We start from the raw sequence: 22,057 nt of genomic DNA, 5'->3' as shown, positions 1-22,057 counted from the left end.
ATTTGTGGTTGAAATTCTGAGGTGATAGAAATGCAAGTCCATTTTGGTAGCACAAAGGCAGGGTTAGTTCTACATACAGCATTGAAAGACAGTTCAGTTTGTACCATTACCTTTTGATCACCTGATCTTGATCAGTTATCATAAGGTGACTTACTGCTAAATTTAACTTATGCATAATTGCAGTTGCTTCTTCAGAGACATTTTCAAGGGAAAACATCTCTGCTTTGGTAGTTCTTTTAGGTGCCAGCTTGAGGCACACTGAATACAGCTACTCTATGTGATAGTCCTTCAGCTCCAAGTGTTCTAGCTCCTGTGTCAGGACTACTATTTCCATTCCATGTACAACTTTAACAGAGGTTAGGAAAAGCTACAAAACTAGAGCCCCCTACTGATGTACAAAATTCTCTGCAGGAATGAGTTGTGAAACAAATAATTACCTGAATGGCTGTGCTGCAGTAAGTTTTTCATGTCTACAGCAGTGGCATTAATTTGAGATCTTGAGAGAACACCATTGTTACTGTGTTGTTATAGGGTTTGTATATGAGCTTGCACTTTCTAATCGCCATGGGTCACAGTCAGCTCTGGACAATATTGCCTGTCACTCCCTGTAGTAAATATGATGATACTGCTTTCTCAGATATGAACACAGACAGCTGCCTATCCCAGATATTTCAATGCTCCAACATCAAACTTGCTTCATCCCAGAGGTATTGAGGACTGGATATAACTATCATACCATGATACAGAGATCATATCAAAACCTGCATGGTATTCAATCACCTTAATATTGAGCTTGTTGTAGAAACAGACCACTCTTCAGCTGCTGGGCTTATCTTTCACTGCATTATAGATTGCTTCTTTTCTTTTTTCCTTAACTTACTCCATGCCTTATTCTTGCTATTGAGTAGGCTTGCTATGCAGGATGCTTCCACATCTAAAATGCTCATATTTCAGCACTACTTCACTTAAAAGCTTGTCTGTACAGAGTCAAGCAGTCTAATTGCCCAGTTCAGTAGAAACTGGTTCAAAACTGCTGTCTTCACTGTCATCCTTAAATTTCTCATAAAACCATGATTTTCTCCATTGCTTATTATTTGAGGTGGTTTTGTTAGCTTGAGCACATTGATAACTATCTCTTGGTTCTTGTAATAATAAAAGCGAGCTAATCAGGCTTATTGAAGAGGGAAGTTCACTGACAAATAATGCTTCATGAAGCCAGCTGATGTCTGCCAATGCTAAGTTAAAATTAGCAAGTCAAGGCAGATCCAAGCTGGCTTACCCATCTTAGGGGTGGATTTGTTCATAGTATGTGTGAATAAATCTGTACTGAATACAGCATATCAGTGCTTTTATAGCAGTGGTTTTGAGCTAGCAAGTCCTACTGCATCCCAGTTGCTCTACAAATTGATAGTTTGAGTACCTTTGTAGCTGTGATAACTGCAGAAAGCTTGTGCATGCAGGTAAATGAAAGCAGTTTTTTGTCTGTCTTTTGTTCTCACCATAATGTTTTCAATTTCATTTAGACTGTGACTTCTGAAAAGCTTTATATCCTGTTGAAAAAGAAGTAAGAGTTCAACCTCTGAAAACAAAAAACCCCTTATTTTTCTCTGAAATATGTATGTAGTGATGAATATTCAGTCTCTCTAAGCAAAAGGTATGCTTTCAGTTAACCTTGGGATGGTGAAACCCAACAGTGTGCTAAGAGAGAATATTGTTAAAATATGTGATAACAAGGATTCATTGAGAGAAAGCTTTGAAAATTTAGATGCAAAAAATGGGAGAGTGGTGTGCACATTGTATCAGCAACTCTTTTTATGCTTTTATGTATCTTTTTAGGCTGAGGATTCCTTGGGTTCTTATATTTTCTGAAGTAAAGTCCATATTTATGGCTGTTGTTCTTCATCATTTTCTGATCATGACTGTGCAGTAAGAGTGCATTTCTGGTTGCAGCATTTCAGAAGTTTAGCATTTGCCTCTGAGGTGCCTCAAAGGTAGTTTAAATAAATCTGTAATTCAGGTTGAAGTGTTTGGAAATTAGTTCAAATCAAGTTTCCTCCCACTCTTTGTTTTCTCATTGTAATGGAATAACCAAATGGGTTAAGCCCTAAATGTTTCTCAGCAGTTTTCAAGGATAATGTGCTAAGAGTATTTGCAGGTTAGCTATGGTATTAACTAATGCCTTTGAGGATGACTTGAAAGAGAATATGTAGATTAGTGTCCAAGTACTTCTTTCATAAAAGCTGAGATTTTTTGTTTAGAAATGCAGGCTGCAAAAACCTGGATCACGTCTCATATTAGGAAAAAAAATACCATTTTAAACTCCAGCCACCAGTTCAGCAGGTATTTCCAAATAAAATGGTGAGTATATGTCGAGAACTGTCCCATTCTCTTTCAAAAACCATTTAGGCAGTCATCAAGTTGCATTAATGGAGGAAACCTGTTCATGCCTGTTCAGAGCTGCCCCTCTACATCAGAAAGAAACTTATCAGCTGGGCCAGAGTGCAAGTGAGTTTTAGCAGTAGATGACACTTCATCCTGGCTAGGTGCCCAGGAATCCCATTGCTTACTAGGTTTGGGCCATCAGTATGCTGTCCTCTACAAAATGCTTATGGAGGGGATCACTGCAGTAAATGTGTTTAGCATCCATAGATTCTTTTGTGTTTTTAAGTGAAACTATGAGAGCAGATACTGTCAAGAGGTCAAGGGATGGTATTTTCGTGTTCAAAAAATAGTTGTAAAATGAAGTTTATATGCAAAAAAGGCTTCTCTGAGGGACTGATCAGAAGCAGTACAAGTGGACTAAGTATTTTTGTGCTAAATTATTTTTACTCAAATTTCTATGTCTTTATAGAACCTAAATAATATAAAACCAGGTTAGGAGCTCAGAAATTGTATAATTCCTTGATAGTAACATACTGCTATCATGTTGCCCTCAGCATTTCATTAGCAGCTTCCTACTGATGTTTCCCCTTGGCAGTGAAGTGTCAGAAAAGATCACTCAGAGTGTAGGCTCGGTGCCCTCTTAAATTGCCACGTGTCATTTTTAATAGAATGTTACGATTTCTAACCTAATATGTCAGTGGTATTTTGTGACTGTATTTAAACAACTTGAGCAAGTGTTCTTTCATTAGCAAATTAGATTAATTTATTTTTAAAGAAATCTAGATTGTGCATGTCTCTTGCTAAATCTCTAGGAGTAAGAAGAAAGTTATGATAACTTCTGGCAAAACTGTGCTTCGGTTAATAGCCAGATTGACAGTTCTTAGGGTCTTGCAAAATTATAAGACAAAGCTGTTCTTTGCTGTGTGTCAGCAAGGCATACTTTCTACTTTAAAGAAAGGGTAGCTTTGAGAACAAAGTGTGATGCTGTCTTGTTTTAAAACAGGTGAGCAGTACAGCTGTAGCCTGCTACAGCTTTTTAACCAGTTGCTATAAAGTTTTGCAAGATAAGAGCTGTAGGGACACATGCACACAGCAAGCTGAAATCCCTGAAATGTCCACCTGTGTAAAACAAAAAGGGAACAGGTATGGTATAGATACTTCTAGTCTTTATCTGACCTTTTTTGTTGGTTGGGAAAATACTACAGTAATGTTAGTCTTTGTTCATATTGCAGACTTGATAGTTTCTCTAAATTAAAGTATACTGAAGATGCATTTTTATAAGAATTTTCTCCTTGTTCCTTTCTCTTCCCTCTAGGAGTTTCTGTACATTAGTATTCTGTTTGTATAATATCAACGGAATCTCTAGGTATTCCAGTCTCTGGATATTTAGCTAGTGCTTATTTCTACAAAAAGACTCAAACAGAATTTGAGTGCAACAGACTATCACCTGGGGACTCACTCACTGCCTCATTTCTTTAAGGTGAAGGTTTGCCTAAAGTGAAATCAGGACACTTAGTAATATGTGGCCCTTGAACTTGAGCATGCAGCTTGAGTTTCTGTTCTGTGGCAGGATTTTTTGTTTTGTTTTTTAAGACTTGCAGGTAGAGGTAAACTTGAAAGATGGCCCAGTGACACAAATTTTACTCTTCTGGAGAGAATTTGCTGATAGTTACCAATAGGCTGCAGCAGTAGTGCACGGTTCGGTTCATCAGATTATGAAATTCTGTATTGGTCACTAAAGAGCATATGGTAATACTTTAACATAACTTCTCCAGGCCTTTAGTCTGTTGCAGTCTTCTGCTATTCAGGTTGTGGCTACACATTTAAAAAGATCCATCTCCAAAGTCTCTTTGCAGCTGCTTTTTCCTGCTGTGATGTACTGTTACTGCTTGTGTGTTAGTGTAGACATGAAATGAAGTGGGACAGGGAAGTGGTGTAGCTAAGCAGTAACCCAGCTTTAAAAAGCAGTTGAAGGTGACTAAGCTGCTGCTGTCTCTGAGATGTCACACAACGAGCAAGGATATAAATGTATAGCTTTTTCTGACCAGCTTTGGTTTCAGCAGGATGCATTTTAGTTTACATGTAGTCATCCAGGACATACATATCAATCTCTAAATGAATTATATAGGAAGGAAATCGCATAACAGCTTTTTTCTAAGGTTTGGTAATATTCCTTAAACTGTTTAGAGCATTTGTTTCTCAGTCTACCAAAGTAGATATAATAACACTGCCAGGTTTGATATTCTAATCTGAAGTATGCCTTTATCAAAATCAAGATAGAACAAAGGTAGTTCTCACTGTATGGAGATTAAAATAGAGGAAGTGTGCTTCTTCTGTTAAATCATGAACAAGACTAGTCACTTCTGATATTTCTTTTCATCACCTGCTCCAATGAGCCGGTGGTAATTGTGGTAGAGAGCAGTGAAATCTGCCTTGGAAGTGTTTGAGACAAAGGGGTATTGGACACTTGCATAAATGCATTGTGTGACTCTAAAAATTGAATCAGAAATTTGAAAGGAGAAAAAAGTGCTCTAATGCTAAAGAAAAAAAAGCAGATGAGACAGAATGTAAAAGACAAGTTCTTCTGAGGTTACTCAGAAGAAATGAGACTGAGTTACATCACACATTCTCCCTTAAATTTTATGTACTGAGAGACAGCTTAACCTGATTCAGACAGCTTGTCCTTCCAGTGACATCTTTGTAATAAGAAATTTTTTTGTTTCAAAGCAACTTAAATTCAGCCCAAATCTCTTAATACAGACTCTGTCTATTGTAGGAAGGTTTCATTGTTCACAAGTATTAGGCCCTAATATCACCTCTCAAAAGCATGCTGAAATACTTGCTAGCTTCTTTGAAGACATGAGTGGCAATATCTTGCTCCTCAGTTAACTGTACCTAAACACTTGGCTGGTAGGAATAAACATAAAAAAAGCTTTTCAGTTCACAGAGGAAAAAAGTGAAATGAAAAGTTTTCATATACAGAAGAAAAAATTAAGATCAAAACTAAGTTTAACATTATTAGACTTTTCCAAATTAGGGAAAACATTTGTGATGTTGAACCAAGTGGATTCTTTTATGTGCAGTAAAGTCATGGTGGCAAGCCACAGTTTCTTATAGCTATGAGAGTGACCTGAAAAGTCATTTGCTGCTGGAGAGGCAGTGTTGTGTTCCCATGTCAGCAGAGGATTGCTTCCCTGCAAAGAACCCCAGGACAAACCTCTTCCAACTACTTGCTTTTTTGCCTTACCTAAGGCCAGAACTTTTCATAAATAATGGTCATTAACAGACTAAAAACACATTCTTTCTCTGAAGGGTAGCTTTAGATCATGCTCTTACTCACTGGCCCTTAACTTATGTTGTTGGAGCCTTTTCTGGAATTTTGGCATGGATATTTTCAGCAGTCTAAATTGAAGAATCATTGCATTTAGCAGCCACGGAGCTCTTAATGTATGCTGGAGTGTCATTGTTTTAGAAATGCTGCAACCAAAGGAACAGAGGGCTCCACACTTGCTGCCTCCAGTGGGGTCAGGCTGTCTCCTCTCCATCCCAACCATAAGCTGATGGGCAGGGAAGGTGGAGTTGAAATGCTGTTCTTGTTTTTAAGTGGTTCTCATTGAATCTGTCCTCCTGGATAGGTGAATAACTGTATTCTGGTCACACAGGTATTATTAATTTTTTTTTTTTATCTTAGACTTCACCCTTTGAAAAAAGTTACAGTGAAGATTTACAGGCCTATTGCTATTTAACAATCTTTTGGCAAAGGATTTCTTTTGAAAACAGAATAAAGGAAAGGAAGATGAGAGTTATGGATGCCTTTATAATTGGAAAAAGCCATAGCTTCCAGGCTCCAGTGATGTCCCTGACTCAGAAAGGCTTTGGATAAATGATTGTTTTATCTCCCTTGAGACATTTTCTCTTTAGAGTCTTTGAATTTAAAAATTGTTAATGTTAAAGTCAGTAATTTCTAGTCCATGTGAATTTAATTTAAATTTCACAAATTAGTTGTTAGGAATGGGCTTTTTCCTCTTTATAGCACCAGTAAAGAGTTACCAATTTAATGAAGGAAAGCAATTTTCATTATACTAATAATCAGAGAATCATATAATGGTTTGGATTGGAAGGGACTTAGATCATCTTGTTCCAACTTCCCTGCTATGGCCAGGAGCACCTTCCACTAGATCAGGTTGTGCTAAGCCCCATCCAACCTGGCCTTGAACACTTCCAGGGGTATGGCATCCACAGCTTCTCTGCTGTTCCAGTGATTCACCATTCTCACAGGGAAGAATTTCTCCTGATATCTAATCTAAATCTCTGCTCTTTCAGCTGAAAGCCATTCCATAACAAAATTTATGTTTTAGAAAGACTTTGGAATCCTCAAGTCAGCACTCGAGGCACCCTAATTGTCAAGGAGGGATTGCACCTTGTGCTTCTTTTAGCAGTTTCACGTATTTGTTCTAGGCATCTTAAGAATGTTTACGAGGTTTCCACTCAAATCTAGACATTGCTCTCCAAGTGGGAAATTCAAAATTTTAAATGGCATTATTTGAAGAATCAATCCCATTCAATCATAAGCAAGGGTACTGGATTGTTATTAGTGCTTTTTAATAACAATATCGGTATGCAATCTCTAAGTGACATTTTATTTCATTCCAAAGTATTAATCTCAGTAGTAAAGCCCAAATATAGTGAATTGTGCAGTTGTAGTTGCAGTTACCTTGCCTTTTCATTTGCTTGCAGAGGTTAAGTGGTCACATTATCAGAGGCAGTGGGTTTTGGTTTTTTCCCTTCAGATGTGCCTTTTAGGAGCACAGTCTGTTGCCCAGGGCTGCAATTAAAACTTGTGATGGCATTGTAGCCAGTGGTGTCAGCAGTGTTGGGAACTCCAGCTATTGGGGCTGCACTGCCACTTCATTTCCCATCAGGGTTCCTGTGCAGCCTCCAGAGATTGCAGTGGGGCTCCTTGTAAGTAAATTCCACATGGTGTTTTTAAATTGCTGGTTTTCAAGTTTGAGCATAGCAACTATGCTCAGCATCGAGCCAAGGCTTTTTCTTGTCACATAATTGCTTTTCATCCTGAAACTGGAAGGTTATTACCAGGAGCTGCTAATATTTCTATGTGCAGTTTGATAACAGTAGGTAAAAATAATTCTGGACCCACAAGTGCCAGGAAGCACAAGTTACAGTTTTGATTTTGCTCTCATTCTAAAGGCCTGACTTGGAATATAAATGAAAAATCTGTTTACTGCCTAAACTGAAAAAAGCTACCCATGGTTAGTGCCCCTTCATAGAAGAAAAAGGCAATCACCTCCCACTCAAAAATATACCATAAAGTATTTAGAAAAGCAAAATGTATGTTAAATTATACTTTCTGAGTATGAAGCTTTCTTATTCTGGAACTCCAGCTGCTGAGGAACAAAGCGGTAATGTCTTTAATTAATACTTTTCTATTACAAAAAGACAGTAAAATGTTGTAGTGTTTCTTTAATGGCAAATGAAGAAGCTACTGGTAAATATCACTGGGGGTGTCTTTTTGTTGAAAGGTGGCTACAAAAATGATTATGAATATAAATATAGTAAGTGATAAAAATTGCAAAGAAAAACACATTCTCTTATTTTGAAACTATTTGGCTATTCTGAAAGCTTGTCATAAAACCATTTTACAGCATTAAAACCGGATTCTTTGTTAAATTTATTCACAGAGTAAATAACTGCTGATCTATGATCATTAATGCAAATTCACTTGACTTCAGATATTTTTTCTTATTCTAGGAAAGGTTTGTTCTGTTTTGGAATTTCAATTGCACTCAGTCTTCAAGTACTACTATATTTCTTTACACTTCAATTTTGCTTTTTTGCTGTTTGGCTTCACTAGAAATTAGGACTATTTTATAGATATATTGTTGAACTCTGATGTTTTTATCAAGGGTACAATGGAACACACACATAAAAACTAGATTAATGACGTGTTCAGTAGAAGATAGCATTCAAATAGGTAGCTATCACAGAAACTTTACTCTGACATATAAAGTTGCATAATTAGCACCTGATCTTGCTTAAATTCGACATGTGGGTAACATCTGTATTATACTGTTTAGCACAGAACCCAGTGGGCTTTGAAATTAAGGGACTGCCTGTGAAAGTTAAGTGAACCAGCACTTCACTTTCTGCCTGCTGCTTGTGCAGGGGCTCTGCCGGTCCTGTTGCGCATTTCTCTCTTCCTTGCCATATTGTGCTTCTTTTGTGTCCAGCAGTTGAACTTTCCAAGTCAATTGCACAAATATCAGTTCTTCTGTCCCTCTCTTGATAAACCTTTCCTTGCTTTACCAAATATGCCTGGTGTACACTTAGAGGAGCTTGAGGAAAGAGAGGACAAGCATTTGTGATTGTGCCACAATAATGATTTGTCAAGTAGATTGTGTGTGCTGTCTAGAGAGCACTGTTGGGTGACCTCTTGCGAGCTGGGTTATGGGAATATAACTGCACCTGCGTTAGAGTTATCAGTGCGGTATTCATTCCTGCAAATTACTTTATACTGTGGAGTTAATAAACTTCTGCAGTATTATATACATTTATTTTGCTGCAGACGGAGCAGTTTTGTTTTCACCCCTCAGGCCTGGAAGGTTTGCAAGTTCAGTGCACAGCTCCAGAAAGATGGAGCCACAGCTCTCTCTAGTTTGATTTACAATCTAATACCACCATTCACTGTTAATTTCACATGCTCAGAAGTGCTGATTGGTTTGTAATTTTCAGTGTCCCTTTTTCTACTACTGTCTTCTCATTTTGCTGCTCTTTTAAAGTTTCTAAAGTAGTCAACTGATTTCTGTACTAAAAAGCAATAGTTTGGGACAAAGCAGAAGGAAATGTTGGAAGGGAGCCAGGGGTAAATATTACAGAATCATTTTAGAGTTATTTTTTGACTTTATATATCACGATACATATTGGAACCTTTTGACACATTCAAATGGCAGACTATATTATTTTTTGCCAGTTCTTCCTAAAATAAAATACATTCAACACAATCTCAAATACATGCTCAGGACACACAGGTTTTATGCTGAAATGGAGTTGAGTTTTAGCTGTACTTGCTGTCAATACTAATTGCTTGCATTGCTTACAATGAACAGACGTTTTTGTGGCAGTTGAAATAGACCTAAAGAACTCCTTGTAAATACTTGGTAGGTTTTTTTTTTCCTATTTCTCCCTTAACTTACACAATCAGTTGGAGCAAAAGTCTTTTTGGAAAGACTGGTGGGGAGGGGCAAAAATGTGTGTATCCTCTGTGCAGTATTGGAGCACAAAATTTACTGCTGTTTATCAAACCTATTCTTTTTGTAGATTTTTTTCGATACCAGTAAAGAAGTGTTTCAGACAATTGTACCACTTTTAAGAAACCTTTTAAGCAGTTGCAAGTGTTATCCTGTCAGCTAAGGTAGCTTCTCAGTTCTATTAGAACTTAAATGCCAAAGCACTTGCTAGTTTAAACACAAGAATTAAAGTTTATTCACAGCTCCTTTTTGTTTTTAAATATGTAGCTTGCATTACTGTGTATGTAGTTGTTACTTCCAAAAAATGTATAGTTCTCTGTCATATTCATAAAGCTGTATCAAAACATCATAGCCTGTAACCTAATTTAAGGAAAAATTGAAGTTGCTCATAGCAACTTCAATTTTTTTGTTTGTTTGTTTGTGGTTTTTTTGGTGTTTTGTTTTTTTGTTTTTTGTTTTTGGAGTTTTTTTGGGGGTTTTTTTGTGTGTGTGTGTGTGTGTTTTTCTTGGAGTCTTAATTCATTTTGAATATGCAAACTCAACTTCTGGAGTAAAAACATTTTTGGCTGACCTGGATGGTTAGTGCTGTGGAAGGCTTTGACTTCCCTTTTAGCAAAGCTTCATGTGCTTTTCAGCTCTTAGTTGGAGAATGAGAGTAAAAATCTCATTGCTCTTTGGTCTTTATACTTTGCATGAGTGCATGCTCTGCTCCTCCTGAATGAGAAATAAAATGGCTTTGTCACATGAGGACTTTTACTGGCTTTTATAATTGAGCGTGTAAGAGTTGCCAGGCTTTTGATTCTCTTGCTGAATTAAACTTCATTTTCAAGAGGTGAATCATTTTTCTTTTTCAATGTTAATCATTGTTGCTGGGTTATAAAAGTCTATTTCAAAGGTAGCTGCTATGGGTACTAAAGCAGTAAGCATCCCTTCACTGTATCTTACCAGTAAGATTTGGAATTAGCTGGCATTTTCTTCTGAAGTGTTATATGTTGCATTTATATTAATCATATAAAATCCAATCACATAAGCTGAAGCTATAGTTGGTTCTTGGTACATCTGTATCTGTCCTGTTCTGAATCAGATTAAAAATTTCCTCTGTTCTTAGAACTTTATTTATTCAAAATTCAGGTGTATATATCTATTCAGGTATAGATAGATGGTTGGTATTTAGATACTAATGAAGTTTTTTTGCCTGTTAACTTGTTCAAGTGTCATGGGCTGAATTCTCACTGCCTCAATGAAAATACTGTTTGTTTCCCATTTCTTTTGAGAATTGTAGAAGATGATGATGTAACACTTATATTTTTCAGCACATTTGCAATTTAGCCAATAATTAAGCAGGGATTCATGTTTAGGTGCCTTTCTAGTAAGAGATTTGTAGGGACTATCCCACATCATTTTCAAATGCAATGATTTTTTTTTTTAATTCAGTATATTTCTGTGAAATGGTATATATTTGTGTACAACTAATTCTAGTAATTCTAATATTAAATGGCATTTCAGATTTCAAACAAATAATGTTATCATTGTACAGGATGAAAGAAAAACAAACATGGCAATAACTAGACTGCTAGTCTGTCAAAATTGTTCACACAAAGTATATTTTAAAATACTATCAAACTTCAGTTTGAGAGAGGTATCTGTAATACTGAATGTCTATCAGCCTGACTTTATTCTTTGAAAACCTTAACATATTTTGTAGTGAGAACATAGTTTTAAACGTAAGACTTTCTGGAGAAGTATTGCTTTTGGAATGAAGGAGTGTAATTTTTAATGTTAAAGACTTGCAGGAAAGGAGCTGTTAGAGCTGTGGATCTGTGCTGTCAATTACTGGCCATGTCAGCTACCTGGAAAGTCCTCTACCAAATCTATACAGGCAGGGTCTTCCTGCCATCCCATCCCAAACTGTAACACTTAAAACACTTGAGACTTTGACTGTGTTCTGTACATACAAGAAAATCCTCATCCTGTGTACTTCACATTCTTCTCCTTGGTTCACCATTGGCTTATCTCTAGCAGTGCTTTCAGTCTCCCTGACCTTTAATTGCATCCTATGATTCTTATTTGCCATGCATACGACAACTTCTGTTCACAGGAAAAATGTTTCTGGACTAATATTGTTGGTTTTGACCCAGCAATTCCTACAGTTTATACTTGAAACTGCCATCTGGATTTAGATGTGCTGAACTGGTTTGCAGTTGCTTTTAATGAGCTAAACAAGAAAATTAAAAGTCCATTTACGAATGATCAAATAAAAATTACTTTCTTACAGCTTTCTTTTAGCTTTTGGGATTGTATGTATAAAAGCAGCAAATAAACAGCATAAAAAATTTTAGTCTATTTTCATACGCAGATAGTTTTCTTCTTGATAAATATGATGTGGATTAGTGAGAACAAAGAGTAGTAGTGAAGCATATTTTATGTTGAGATAAGCTGCTTCTAGGAAAAATTCTTTAATATCAGTAGAGAAATGCTCACACATGGCTTATTTCCATGTCTTCTGCCAGTCACAAAAATTGAAAGACTGGGGGAATCTTCACCTATATTTTCTTATGTTTTCATCTCTTTCTGAAGGTTGAATGCTAACTCAAAGAGATTATAACCTTTTGAAGCTCATTAGGGTGGCTCATGAGTATGATTTGCTTTTAGTGATGGTTTCAGCAAAGCCAGACCTGTCACAGCAAATTCATAGGTTTTTAGAGGATTATCAAATCCTATGGTAACTTTTCAAAAGTAAAGACAAAGAATTATTTAACAAAATATGTAAACCTTTTGATAGATTTGTCCTTATTAATTAGCATAATCAGGCAGTCAGGTTAAAATGGGGTTTGTACTTTCTGTTTCATTCATACTGTGTTATTTATAAATTGACTTCTTTACCATTATATATGTATCAAGGAATACCTGTAAATGTAAGAATTCTTACTAGAGATTTTAATATGCCTTGCCCAAGTGATTCTATATGTTATAATAGTATAAAATGTATCTAGTAGAAAGTATGCATCAGTATGTTACAACAGTATAAATCATCTATCCCTTTAATATCAGAAGACAGCTCTTTTTTTAATAGTTTCTTGTGTGACTATCATGTATGTGAGTATATCTACCTTAAGCTAGGCATAGAATAAACATAGTTTATTGGAATAAAATGTTGCTAGAGTTGTTACTGAAGCTGTGTTGAAGACCTTGGGGTTTAATTTAAATTTTGACAGAGAAGGCCAAGGAAACTTGAAGCATATTCTTAATGATGATTTAAGAGTGATCCAATGATTATGAAACATTAATACAGAGTAGTCTCCTGGAAGATAAACTGACTCCTCCACTCTTTGGCAGGTAGATGACATCTTAGGAGAAGGCAGTGACGAAAGTGATACTGAAAAAAAAAAGCCAGAAGAGGAATGTGAAAAACGTCAGACTAGCGCAACAGAGATTCTAGGGAGGAAGGCAGATCAGAGACCTGGATCATCATCATCGTCATCAAGTGAAAGAAGTTTAACAGGCAGCGTACTCAGGTATGAATTTTTCAAATGTAAGAAGTGTTCATGATGTTTCATTGTGTTTGTGCTATTCAGCATGCTTTCTTACAATCTGGTATTTGCCATCTGGTGTTAAATTATATGTAGGTAACTTTTTCTTTTAAGTGTCTGAAGCTGTCATGCTTATCTCTGCAATGTTTTAGGATGTATTTTAGGAAGTGGTCTTAGTACATGTCTTATTGAGAACCAGTATATCACCTGTTCAGAAAGAACTGAAGGCAACTGAACAGCACTTCTTTTAAAGTTTTCTCAATCCTGTGTCAGATATAGACCCATGTCCTCTGCAATGTTACTTTAAGTAAAATAAAGCATGGTTTGTAAAGCTATGTTTTTTTTTTGTCCTGAATTTTTGAGACAGTTTTATGTTGGTCATTCATAACAATGAGGTTGTTAGGATGCTTTTCTACTTAGAAATTTAAACTTGCTAGTCTCTTCTTCAAAATTGATTTTAGTGTCTCAGCATTGACTGTTGGATAATGACTATCAACCAAGTTGCTAGTATACTAGAACTTAATAAGCTAAGTGCTTATGTTAAATATGTTAATGAATGGTTCTCAATTTGCAGCCTGTTAGTACTTTTTAAGCTTAACAATTTAGACCAAGCAATATAAGATTTTAATTTAGAATTCAGGGGTCATCATCTTGTACTATAGGGTGCTGAAAGTGAAAACATGACTCAGATGTGTGTTGTAGTTCCTTTCTGCTCTCTAACCAAACTCAATTCCCAACCATAAGACTTTAGGCTCTAACACTTTTTCCTTAATAAGGATAATATAAGTAGTAGATTGTAAGCAACTCACATTATTTTAACTTTCCTGAGCTTTGTTCTAGCACACAAAGAAGGTATGAGAGAAACTGCAAAAACTGCCGTAAACATTTATATATCACTGAATGTGATATATAAATGTTTATGGAGAGATTTTGAGTGGGGTAGTAATGTTGCTGTGTGTTGGCCTTATTGTAGAAGGAGCTACAGGAGAAACATGCATGGCCTTTTAGTTCATCATGGATATTTCTAATCATTGAACTTCTTTAGAAAAAAGTTTGCAAGTTTAGAGAATTTGATTTGTCTCAAATAGATAGAAGAAAAATTTTCTCCCAAATGAAGTTTGAAAGAAGAAAGACAAGCAAAGGATGAATGTTTTAGAACACAGTTTGAAGCAGTAAGGCATGTCACTGTTAAGTCATACTAATACTGTGATGTTTCATTGTGTGGAAGACATACAAGTTTTTGGAATCCAAAAGGAAGAAAGAGTCACATTAAGGAATCTTGCTAAATAACTATTCTCCAAGTATGGTGTAAAAAGATAGAGCAAATGCATTTGTAATTATGTTTTATTCCATATACAGAAAAGTTTTTAAATAAGCTTGGGAATACTTCTTCACTCAGAAACTATATAGATATAGTAGTGTTCTTGATGGGATAAAGTCTTTGAGCAGCTTCTTAAGTAACTTTTCTATTCTCTCCACTTCTAAAGAGTTTTCTTGTCAGTTTGCTAAATTGAATTCAGTATTGAGCTTGATAGGCATGCTGGAAAACATACTCACAAAGTGCTGGTTCAGATGCTGACCCAGTGTCTACTAGGCAGGAAATTCTGCTTGATAAGAAAGGAGCCCGTCATTCCGATTACATTTTAAGTTTGAAGCTTTAAACTTATGTTTTCATGTTCAGCAAGTTTTTTATGTGCTAAAAAGGTACTGTATAAGAGGGGAAACTCAAGAACAGTCTCTGAAAAACAGAAGATTAACAAGAAACAGTCCACATATGATCCAATACTCCTATGATCTGGCTCAGCTCATTCCTATTAGAGATGAGGCCTACAGAGACTGTAGGTTTCTGCTGCTCCTCTACACTTTTCCAGTAGTTACTGACACTGGAGCCATAACACTTAAAAAAAAAACTAGCGCTTACATTTAATGTTAGTCTTCAGTCTTGAAACTTACAGAATACCATGATCATTTCTCTGATTGGTGCTACTTCTGAAATTCTCAAGCATGGAGGAAAAAAATAATCTTTGAGAAAACTGATAGCTCCTACTGGAGGGGAAATGAAGCCTTTCTCCTGGATCCAGTGCTAATTCATAATCAAGGAAAATTGAGCTCAGAGCTTCAGAAATCCCATAACTATCTTTCCTGTGCCCATTTACTAGAACTTTAAAGGGAACAGTGATATTTTGAATCCTAAGTGTTTTCTTTCAAATATAATAGTACTTCCTTAGAACAGCCACTCTTCTAGAAGACAGAAATTATAGTTTTCCTTTCTTTCTTACTGACAGAAAAGACTGCTGCAAACTCCGGTGCAAAATTTTGTTGGGGGCATCATTTATCCCAGTTGAATGAATATATTCATTGTTACTGTAACTTTATTCCAGTTCCCAGTCTTGAGAACTCTACTTTGAGAATCTTGGGACCTAAGTTTTTTTACAGCTCAGTGCTTCCCAAGCTGTCAGACTCAGATTTGTTATAGTCTGGGATATTTTTCATCAATAATTTCAGTGATAAACCAATCAAAACATATTACGGAACTATCTGGTATGTGGTCAAAGTCTTCTTAAAAGTACCTTTAATAGCCAGTGACACATCTCAAATATGGCTGACAAAATAATTGTAGGAGTTCAACCATCTTGCCAAAGAATGATGGTCCCTCTGTTTTCTTACCCAGGCAGTTAATTGCATTGTTTCACTAGTAAAGTTGTAATGTTATTACACTGAACAATCTTCCAGAATTCCTTTCTAGATGATGTGAGTGTGCTGTTGATTTGATTTTTACAGTACAGAAAAACTGTAAGGTCTAAAATTAGAAATATTGGTGATTTGAAGTCATCATTTACTGCCTTTTGGATCATTTGTTGCATTAGCATAGCTCACTTAATCATCAAGCAATCTGTCTGTTAAAGAGCTTCTGTGTAAGGTCAGCCTAGAAAAAAATACATGTTGTGAAGTTAATTTTAAGAACTAAATCTTTCATTATCTCCTTTCCCTTAGAATAGATTTTATTTAAGGGGACATGCAGTGATGTCTAACTGCAAAAGGAAAGGGGATCAAATTTCTGTATGTGGTCAGTGCTTGGATGTTCAAGAAAACATTTAACCTTAATCTTAAGTGAGCAAATCCTAAAGTAAACAATTGCTTGTATTTGCAGGTAATTGGAAAGTGTTGTTTGTCTGAAGAAAATTCAAATTCATTTTGCTCTTATTGGTAGAACTTCTCCCACATAATTGTTTCAAACTTGTCATCTGAATTCTGTGGTGTGTCATTATTCTAAACTACTTACTTACATTTCTGGATCCATTAGAGTTTCCCATGCATAATAGTGAGGTCCTTTTGAAAATCTCTTGTTCAGACTCCCTCAGTAAGAAGCAGAGTTCATTATTGGAATTGGCCAGAACTAGAGGATCATTTCATTTCTAGAACTGCTCTGTGGTTTTGGCTGTGGGCTTGCCGTGTCAGTGGCCATGGGATTACAGAGAAACATGTCTCATTTTAAAGACTGTTCCCTCAAAGCTTATTCCATATAGATTCGTGTTGCAGAGGCAGCACTTCAGTTAAGCATTGGTGAGTGAGGTTGAATCTTGCAGCTTGTTCAGGGGGATAAGATCTCTGCATGGAATTAAAATTGCTGGAAAACTACAGAAAGCAAATACGGCCCATTTATTGATTTTGGCAATGAGATAATGAATCCCAAATCAATCAAAGTATGTTTGATAGGAGCAGCAGCTCATTGTTTTTCCTTGATGTAATTTGGTAAATAAATGCAGTTTTCCTACTTGAGTGTATTCAATGCATTTTAATGAGCATCTCACTCTTATTTCAGAGAGATCCAATATATCTCCTTAACAAAGCAGGAAACCCACTCAGCCTTTAAAGAGAACGTATAATCATTGAGTAGGGGAAAAAAATAGCCCTAAACTCTGCAAAGAGATCCTTGACAGGCAACCACCTCCTCTCCCAGTTGTGGGAAAGACTGATTTGCTTTAAGAATTTGCAGTAATAGGAGGCATTTGTCTGCTGGAAGGTGCTTCCCTGGAAATGCTTCTCTTAAGGTGAAGCAAATTAAGGAAGTTCAATACAGATGATGTGATGGCTCCAATTTTATAATTATTACACTTACAAAGTTTCAAGTTTTGTTTGAGTCTGTTTCACAGAAAACAGCCAGAATTTGTCTCCCATTATTAATTTCCTGTAAGTTCAGCATTCTAAATTAAACGTCTGAGAGAAGAAAGCATCCTTCAGGTAATAAGACAATGTGATGAATATTTTTATACATAACCAAATTCTGACTGATTTTTGCAAGGTTGTTACAGGTACTTTTTTCTTGGGTTTAAAACTTAATTTATGTGGGTAATACAACACCTGGATTGGCCAGAATGTTCCAAGTCTGTACAGTACTCTTGTGATTAAATGGCTATTCAGTGGGATGTTTTGAGGCATTAGGAGCTGAAACTTTCACCAGCTTTATTTTTCCCAAAACTATTGATTGCATTCAACCTCCAAAGTAGAAATTTTTCCTGATTCCTTTTGGTACATTTTTTTCCTTGGCATAACAATTGTTCTCATAGTTACTGCAAGCTGAGAGTATGTTTAAATGACTGAATTCCCTTATATTTGTAACAGTTTGGAAGTAAACAGACTCTTTGATGTAGTCCACATAAGCAATTTAAAAATTACTGCAGTTTCAGTGAGGTTTTCTTTCCCAGAAGCAATGGTGAAACACTCCAGACTGAAATCCAGGATCAGCTTCTAAAGAGAAGTGCTTCTGTTGGCAGCACATCTTGCTGTTTTCACATGAGCCAGCTGTTCTACAAAATTTTAATGTCATTCCTGTTTGGAAGTCATTTTGATGAAGACTCTAAAATGGAAGAGGATTCTGCATGCAAGGCATAATTTGCTTCAGTACTTATATATTAAAAATAAGTTTTCATATAGGAATGTTTTTATTTGAAAGAGCTCTTGTCACACAAAATTTCCACATGAGAATATCAAAACTGAGGTAATAACAGCTTTTTGAAGCTATTTTAATTAACTTTTTTTTTTTTCCTACAAAGGTAGGTTGTTTTTTTTTTTCAAGTGTGTGTAGTCCCAAGTACTCTACACTCTGCTACATTGAATCAACTTGCTTTCAGTTTGCCAGCTAGAAAATTGTAGGTCCAGGTTCTAGAGGATTGAATAAATGGAAACAAGTGCTGAATCTCAGTTGATAGTTTCTGTATCAAGGGTGTGCCTTTTTCAGACCCTCTTGAAAATTGTCCAAATGTCCTGAAAACCAGGAGTCCTTCAGCTGTAATCTTTATCTGATAGGCTTAAGATCTGATTAGTGACCACCTCCAAAGCTTCATTAGGGTAGCTTTAGAAAACTGAGGTGCTTCCCGTCCCCTTTTAACCACATTCTTTGGGTTATTAAGACATAGGTTTTTTGACAGTTGGTGCTTTTGTTTTCTGTGTTCTGTTTAGGTTGATTATCTGCTTTTTTTTGTCTTTGTCTCACATATTTGTGGTACAATTGACCTTTCCTAATTTGTATTTCTGAACCTGTCATTCTATCCCCTCCTGTCCTCGGAGAAAAAGTAGTTGGAGATAGGTTGTTTTGCTGACTTGAACTTTCTGCATCTTTTAAGTTAAATCTCACCCTTTGCATCTTATCTCCCTTACAAAGCACAGAAGATGGTTTTATGTGCCAAGGATGTTTGTGCTTGGAAAGTGTAGTTACAGACCATGCTTTGCTTCATTTGAGTAGCCTTTCTTCGTGAAAAATAGATATTGAAGTGAAAGTGTCCAAGCTCTTAAGTGATTCCTTCCCTATAGCAATCTTTTTCATAAACCTTCAGTAAATACTGGGGAGTTATTCTGAGTGTGTCTTTACTCATTGATCTGTGGAGCTTTAGCTGAAACCTGAAAGGTTAAATCAGAAAGGTTCAACAGTATTAGAATGTAATTGCAGATATCTAGAGAAGTCACTGGCAAACTCAACTGTTCCAATATCATATTGGATACATCTTATAATTACCAGTGGAAAATTTAAAAATGCACTAGAAGGAACTGGGAATGTTACTATTCAAACTGTGTGCCAACATGTTTTTGTTTATCACCCCAGTTATTATCTTTAGATGTCTTTTATTTTTAAGATGCCAATCATATCACTTGACTGTAAGCACACTTCTAAAAATGGTCATTCTTATACTATGGTCTCACAAATGTTATATATAATGAGTAGTGCTTCATTTGCAAGTGAAGTAACAGATTGCTGGGACAGCCTTTCTTTTGAAGGAGTATTTGAAGGCTTTTACAATAGAGAACACAAGCATTCAGATGACTATGATAGAGCAAGTCCTGTAACAGTGCCACTAGAAGACAGAGATTTTTTTCTTCTCACTAATGAGGTTAAGCATCGTTGGGTTTTCTTATAAAATGCTGAGTTACTCTGTAATTAATTTAAAACTATTACACAATATAGTTTTTAAGCTCTCTGATAAGAGAAACTGCTTGCTTTTTTTTTTTTTTTTTTCTTATTATTAGAGCAGGATGAGGGATCCAGCGTGACTTCTGCCCTGAGGAGGCTGTCAGCTGCCGGCAGTGCTTGTCTGTGTGTTTTCTCAGACCAAAGGGCAGGTCAGAGAGTCAGGTTTTTTCTACCATGTGAAATAATTTAAATGGAAAACTACTTTTTATGTCTGCAGCCACCAGAAGAACTGTGAGGCCTGTTTGTTACTTGTGGCTCAAAAAGCAAGTTACTGTGCTGGGCACTTGCTGGTCTTTGGTGTCTCCTCATATAAGAACTTACCAGCCCTCTTATAGTCAAGAGTAGAATTGTTGTGGGCAAGTCACTTTGTCAGGTGAGGGGAAAGGAGTGCATCCTGTGGAGAGGGAGTGCAGAATTCTTCTTATGGTGGTGTTTCTCCACTGGGGAGATACTTACCTTCTAAAACAGCTATGAAACAGTTTATCTGCATCTTAACATTTGCTCTCCAGTGAGGTTTGCCATGCTCACTGAATAGGGTTAACAGTATGAAGGATCCCTAACTCCTCAGGTGCCTTCCAGCTGGTCAGACAGTATTCAGCCTTCAGCTATTTATAGAGTTTTGTCCACTTCTGTTTAAAGTCTGCTTTTGTTCTGGAGATTTTTTCTTCTGTGAGCAGAAAGGAGTACAAGGAACACTCAGATTTAGTCAAAAGGATTCTCTCTTTAGGTCTACATTTCAGAACATTTAAGGTTTTAAATATGTTCCATTCTTTTTCAAAGCTACAGCACCGATTGTCTTTCCTTAACATTTCAAGGAATCTTTTTGAATTTAAGATTGAATCATCCAACTCTTTTATACACAATATTTGAAATAATGGCATTTGCAAAATGGCAGTAATATTCTGCTTGTTTACTGTGTCTGAACTGGATAATATGTCTTTGTTGGATGCATTGCAGGAGTTTGCTCAGATGCATGTTCTTGGATGCTTCTTAAATAGCTTTTCACAAAGGATTCAAAATTCCATTGCCATGAAAGGATGATACAAAATTTGCTCTGCTTCCTAGGAAGTCTTTACTAATGGAAAGGTCTCTGTAGATTTTTCTGTGCTAAAAATGTGATTTTCAAGTTTTTTTTCTCAATATTAAATTTAATTAAATCTGCATTCTGCTATAATAAATACACTGTAAAATTAGGACTTGTGTTTTTTCCTCCTTCTCCAAAAGTATGAGGTGTATCTAAGGCATGTTAAGCCTTGAAGCCTAACTTTAAATCATATGGGAATAATTGGGTTGGAAAATGCATGTATGAGGGTTATTTCATGGTTTTGTGGCATTGGTGTCAGGAGAAGGTGAAGATGTAGAGGGATGTTCTACAGCCTTGTAAATGCACAGTAGGGTAGAAAGATGCTGGAAGTTACTGGCAGATAGGTGTGCTCTAAGGAAAATAAATGTGTGGTGCTATTTTCAATACATTTTTATTTGATAGTAGAGAGGACAAAAATGTCTGACATGCTTAACTAAAAAAACTAGAATTGATAGTTTAAACTATTCCCCTAAAACTAAATTGATAGTTTAGGGGAATATTACATTTCTATTTTAAAACAAAAAATAATTTATTTCTACAAATAAAAGGTTTTCTGGGAAATCCCTCACAAGAGGGAATGCTGTTAGAAAGGGAGGTTGCTACTACTTTTTCAAAAAATTGAATGGAATTCTCAAATACAAGTAAAAAACCCTCCGAGTTGATGAAAAATGTTTTTCTTCTTCATTTGATATTCTGTGCTATCTGATAGAGTGGACTGTTCCCATGGCGGGGGGGTGTTGAGATAAAATCTTTATAAATTTGTTAGGTTTTTGATGAGAAATTATCTTTCCATTTATATCTTAAACTTCTACATCTGGTGTGTGTGTCCTTTACTTTTAGATTTTGTGTTTAATTTTCTTCTGTTGCTGTGGTAGAGGGGCTTTTTATTTTATTCTTCATTTAAATGAATTAGGCTTTATTATCTCATATAGAAAAATCCATGTGGACAAGTCTAAAAGCTTATACATCATCAAGTATAGTTAGAACTACTCTAGCTGTTCAGAAAACAATTAGCAAAAGCATAAAATAAATGGATATATTATTTATTTCAGTTTTCCTCAGAGGTTAATCAGAGAGGAAACTATAGGATATTTAGTGGCAAATGTTTGAAAGCAGTTGTGAGAAATGAAGGAGTTTCTGTGTACAAAGTAAGTAGTACTCGGCCAAGAATCAAATGGTAGCAGTGAGGGTGCTTTTGGTACTTGGAGGTTGTATCTCCTGCAGTGTTTTAGCCTAGGTGAGGAGTGTGCCTTTGAAGCAGTGCTTTGATGTGGCTTCCAAAGGGATCTCAGGGTTCACCATTTCCTTTAGGTTTGTGTAATCTGAGGTT

General features: G+C 36.1%; 1 protein-coding gene across 2 annotated transcripts in view; it reads left to right on the top strand.

The window, feature by feature from the left end:
* The window catches only part of CTDP1 (CTD phosphatase subunit 1), a 101,008-nt gene that overhangs the window by 57,241 nt on the left and 21,710 nt on the right, over window positions 1-22,057 (top strand). For both annotated transcript variants that reach the window (XM_066557841.1, XM_066557833.1), the window contains one exon: window positions 12,984-13,162. In XM_066557841.1, the coding sequence (XP_066413938.1) occupies window positions 12,984-13,162 (179 nt within the window). The remainder of the gene's footprint in view (window positions 1-12,983; window positions 13,163-22,057) is intronic.

This window comes from Molothrus aeneus, chromosome 1 (assembly GCF_037042795.1).
Source record: "Molothrus aeneus isolate 106 chromosome 1, BPBGC_Maene_1.0, whole genome shotgun sequence".
NCBI classification, from domain to species: Eukaryota; Metazoa; Chordata; class Aves; order Passeriformes; family Icteridae; genus Molothrus; species Molothrus aeneus.
This window is presented reverse-complemented; position numbering and strand designations above follow the sequence as displayed.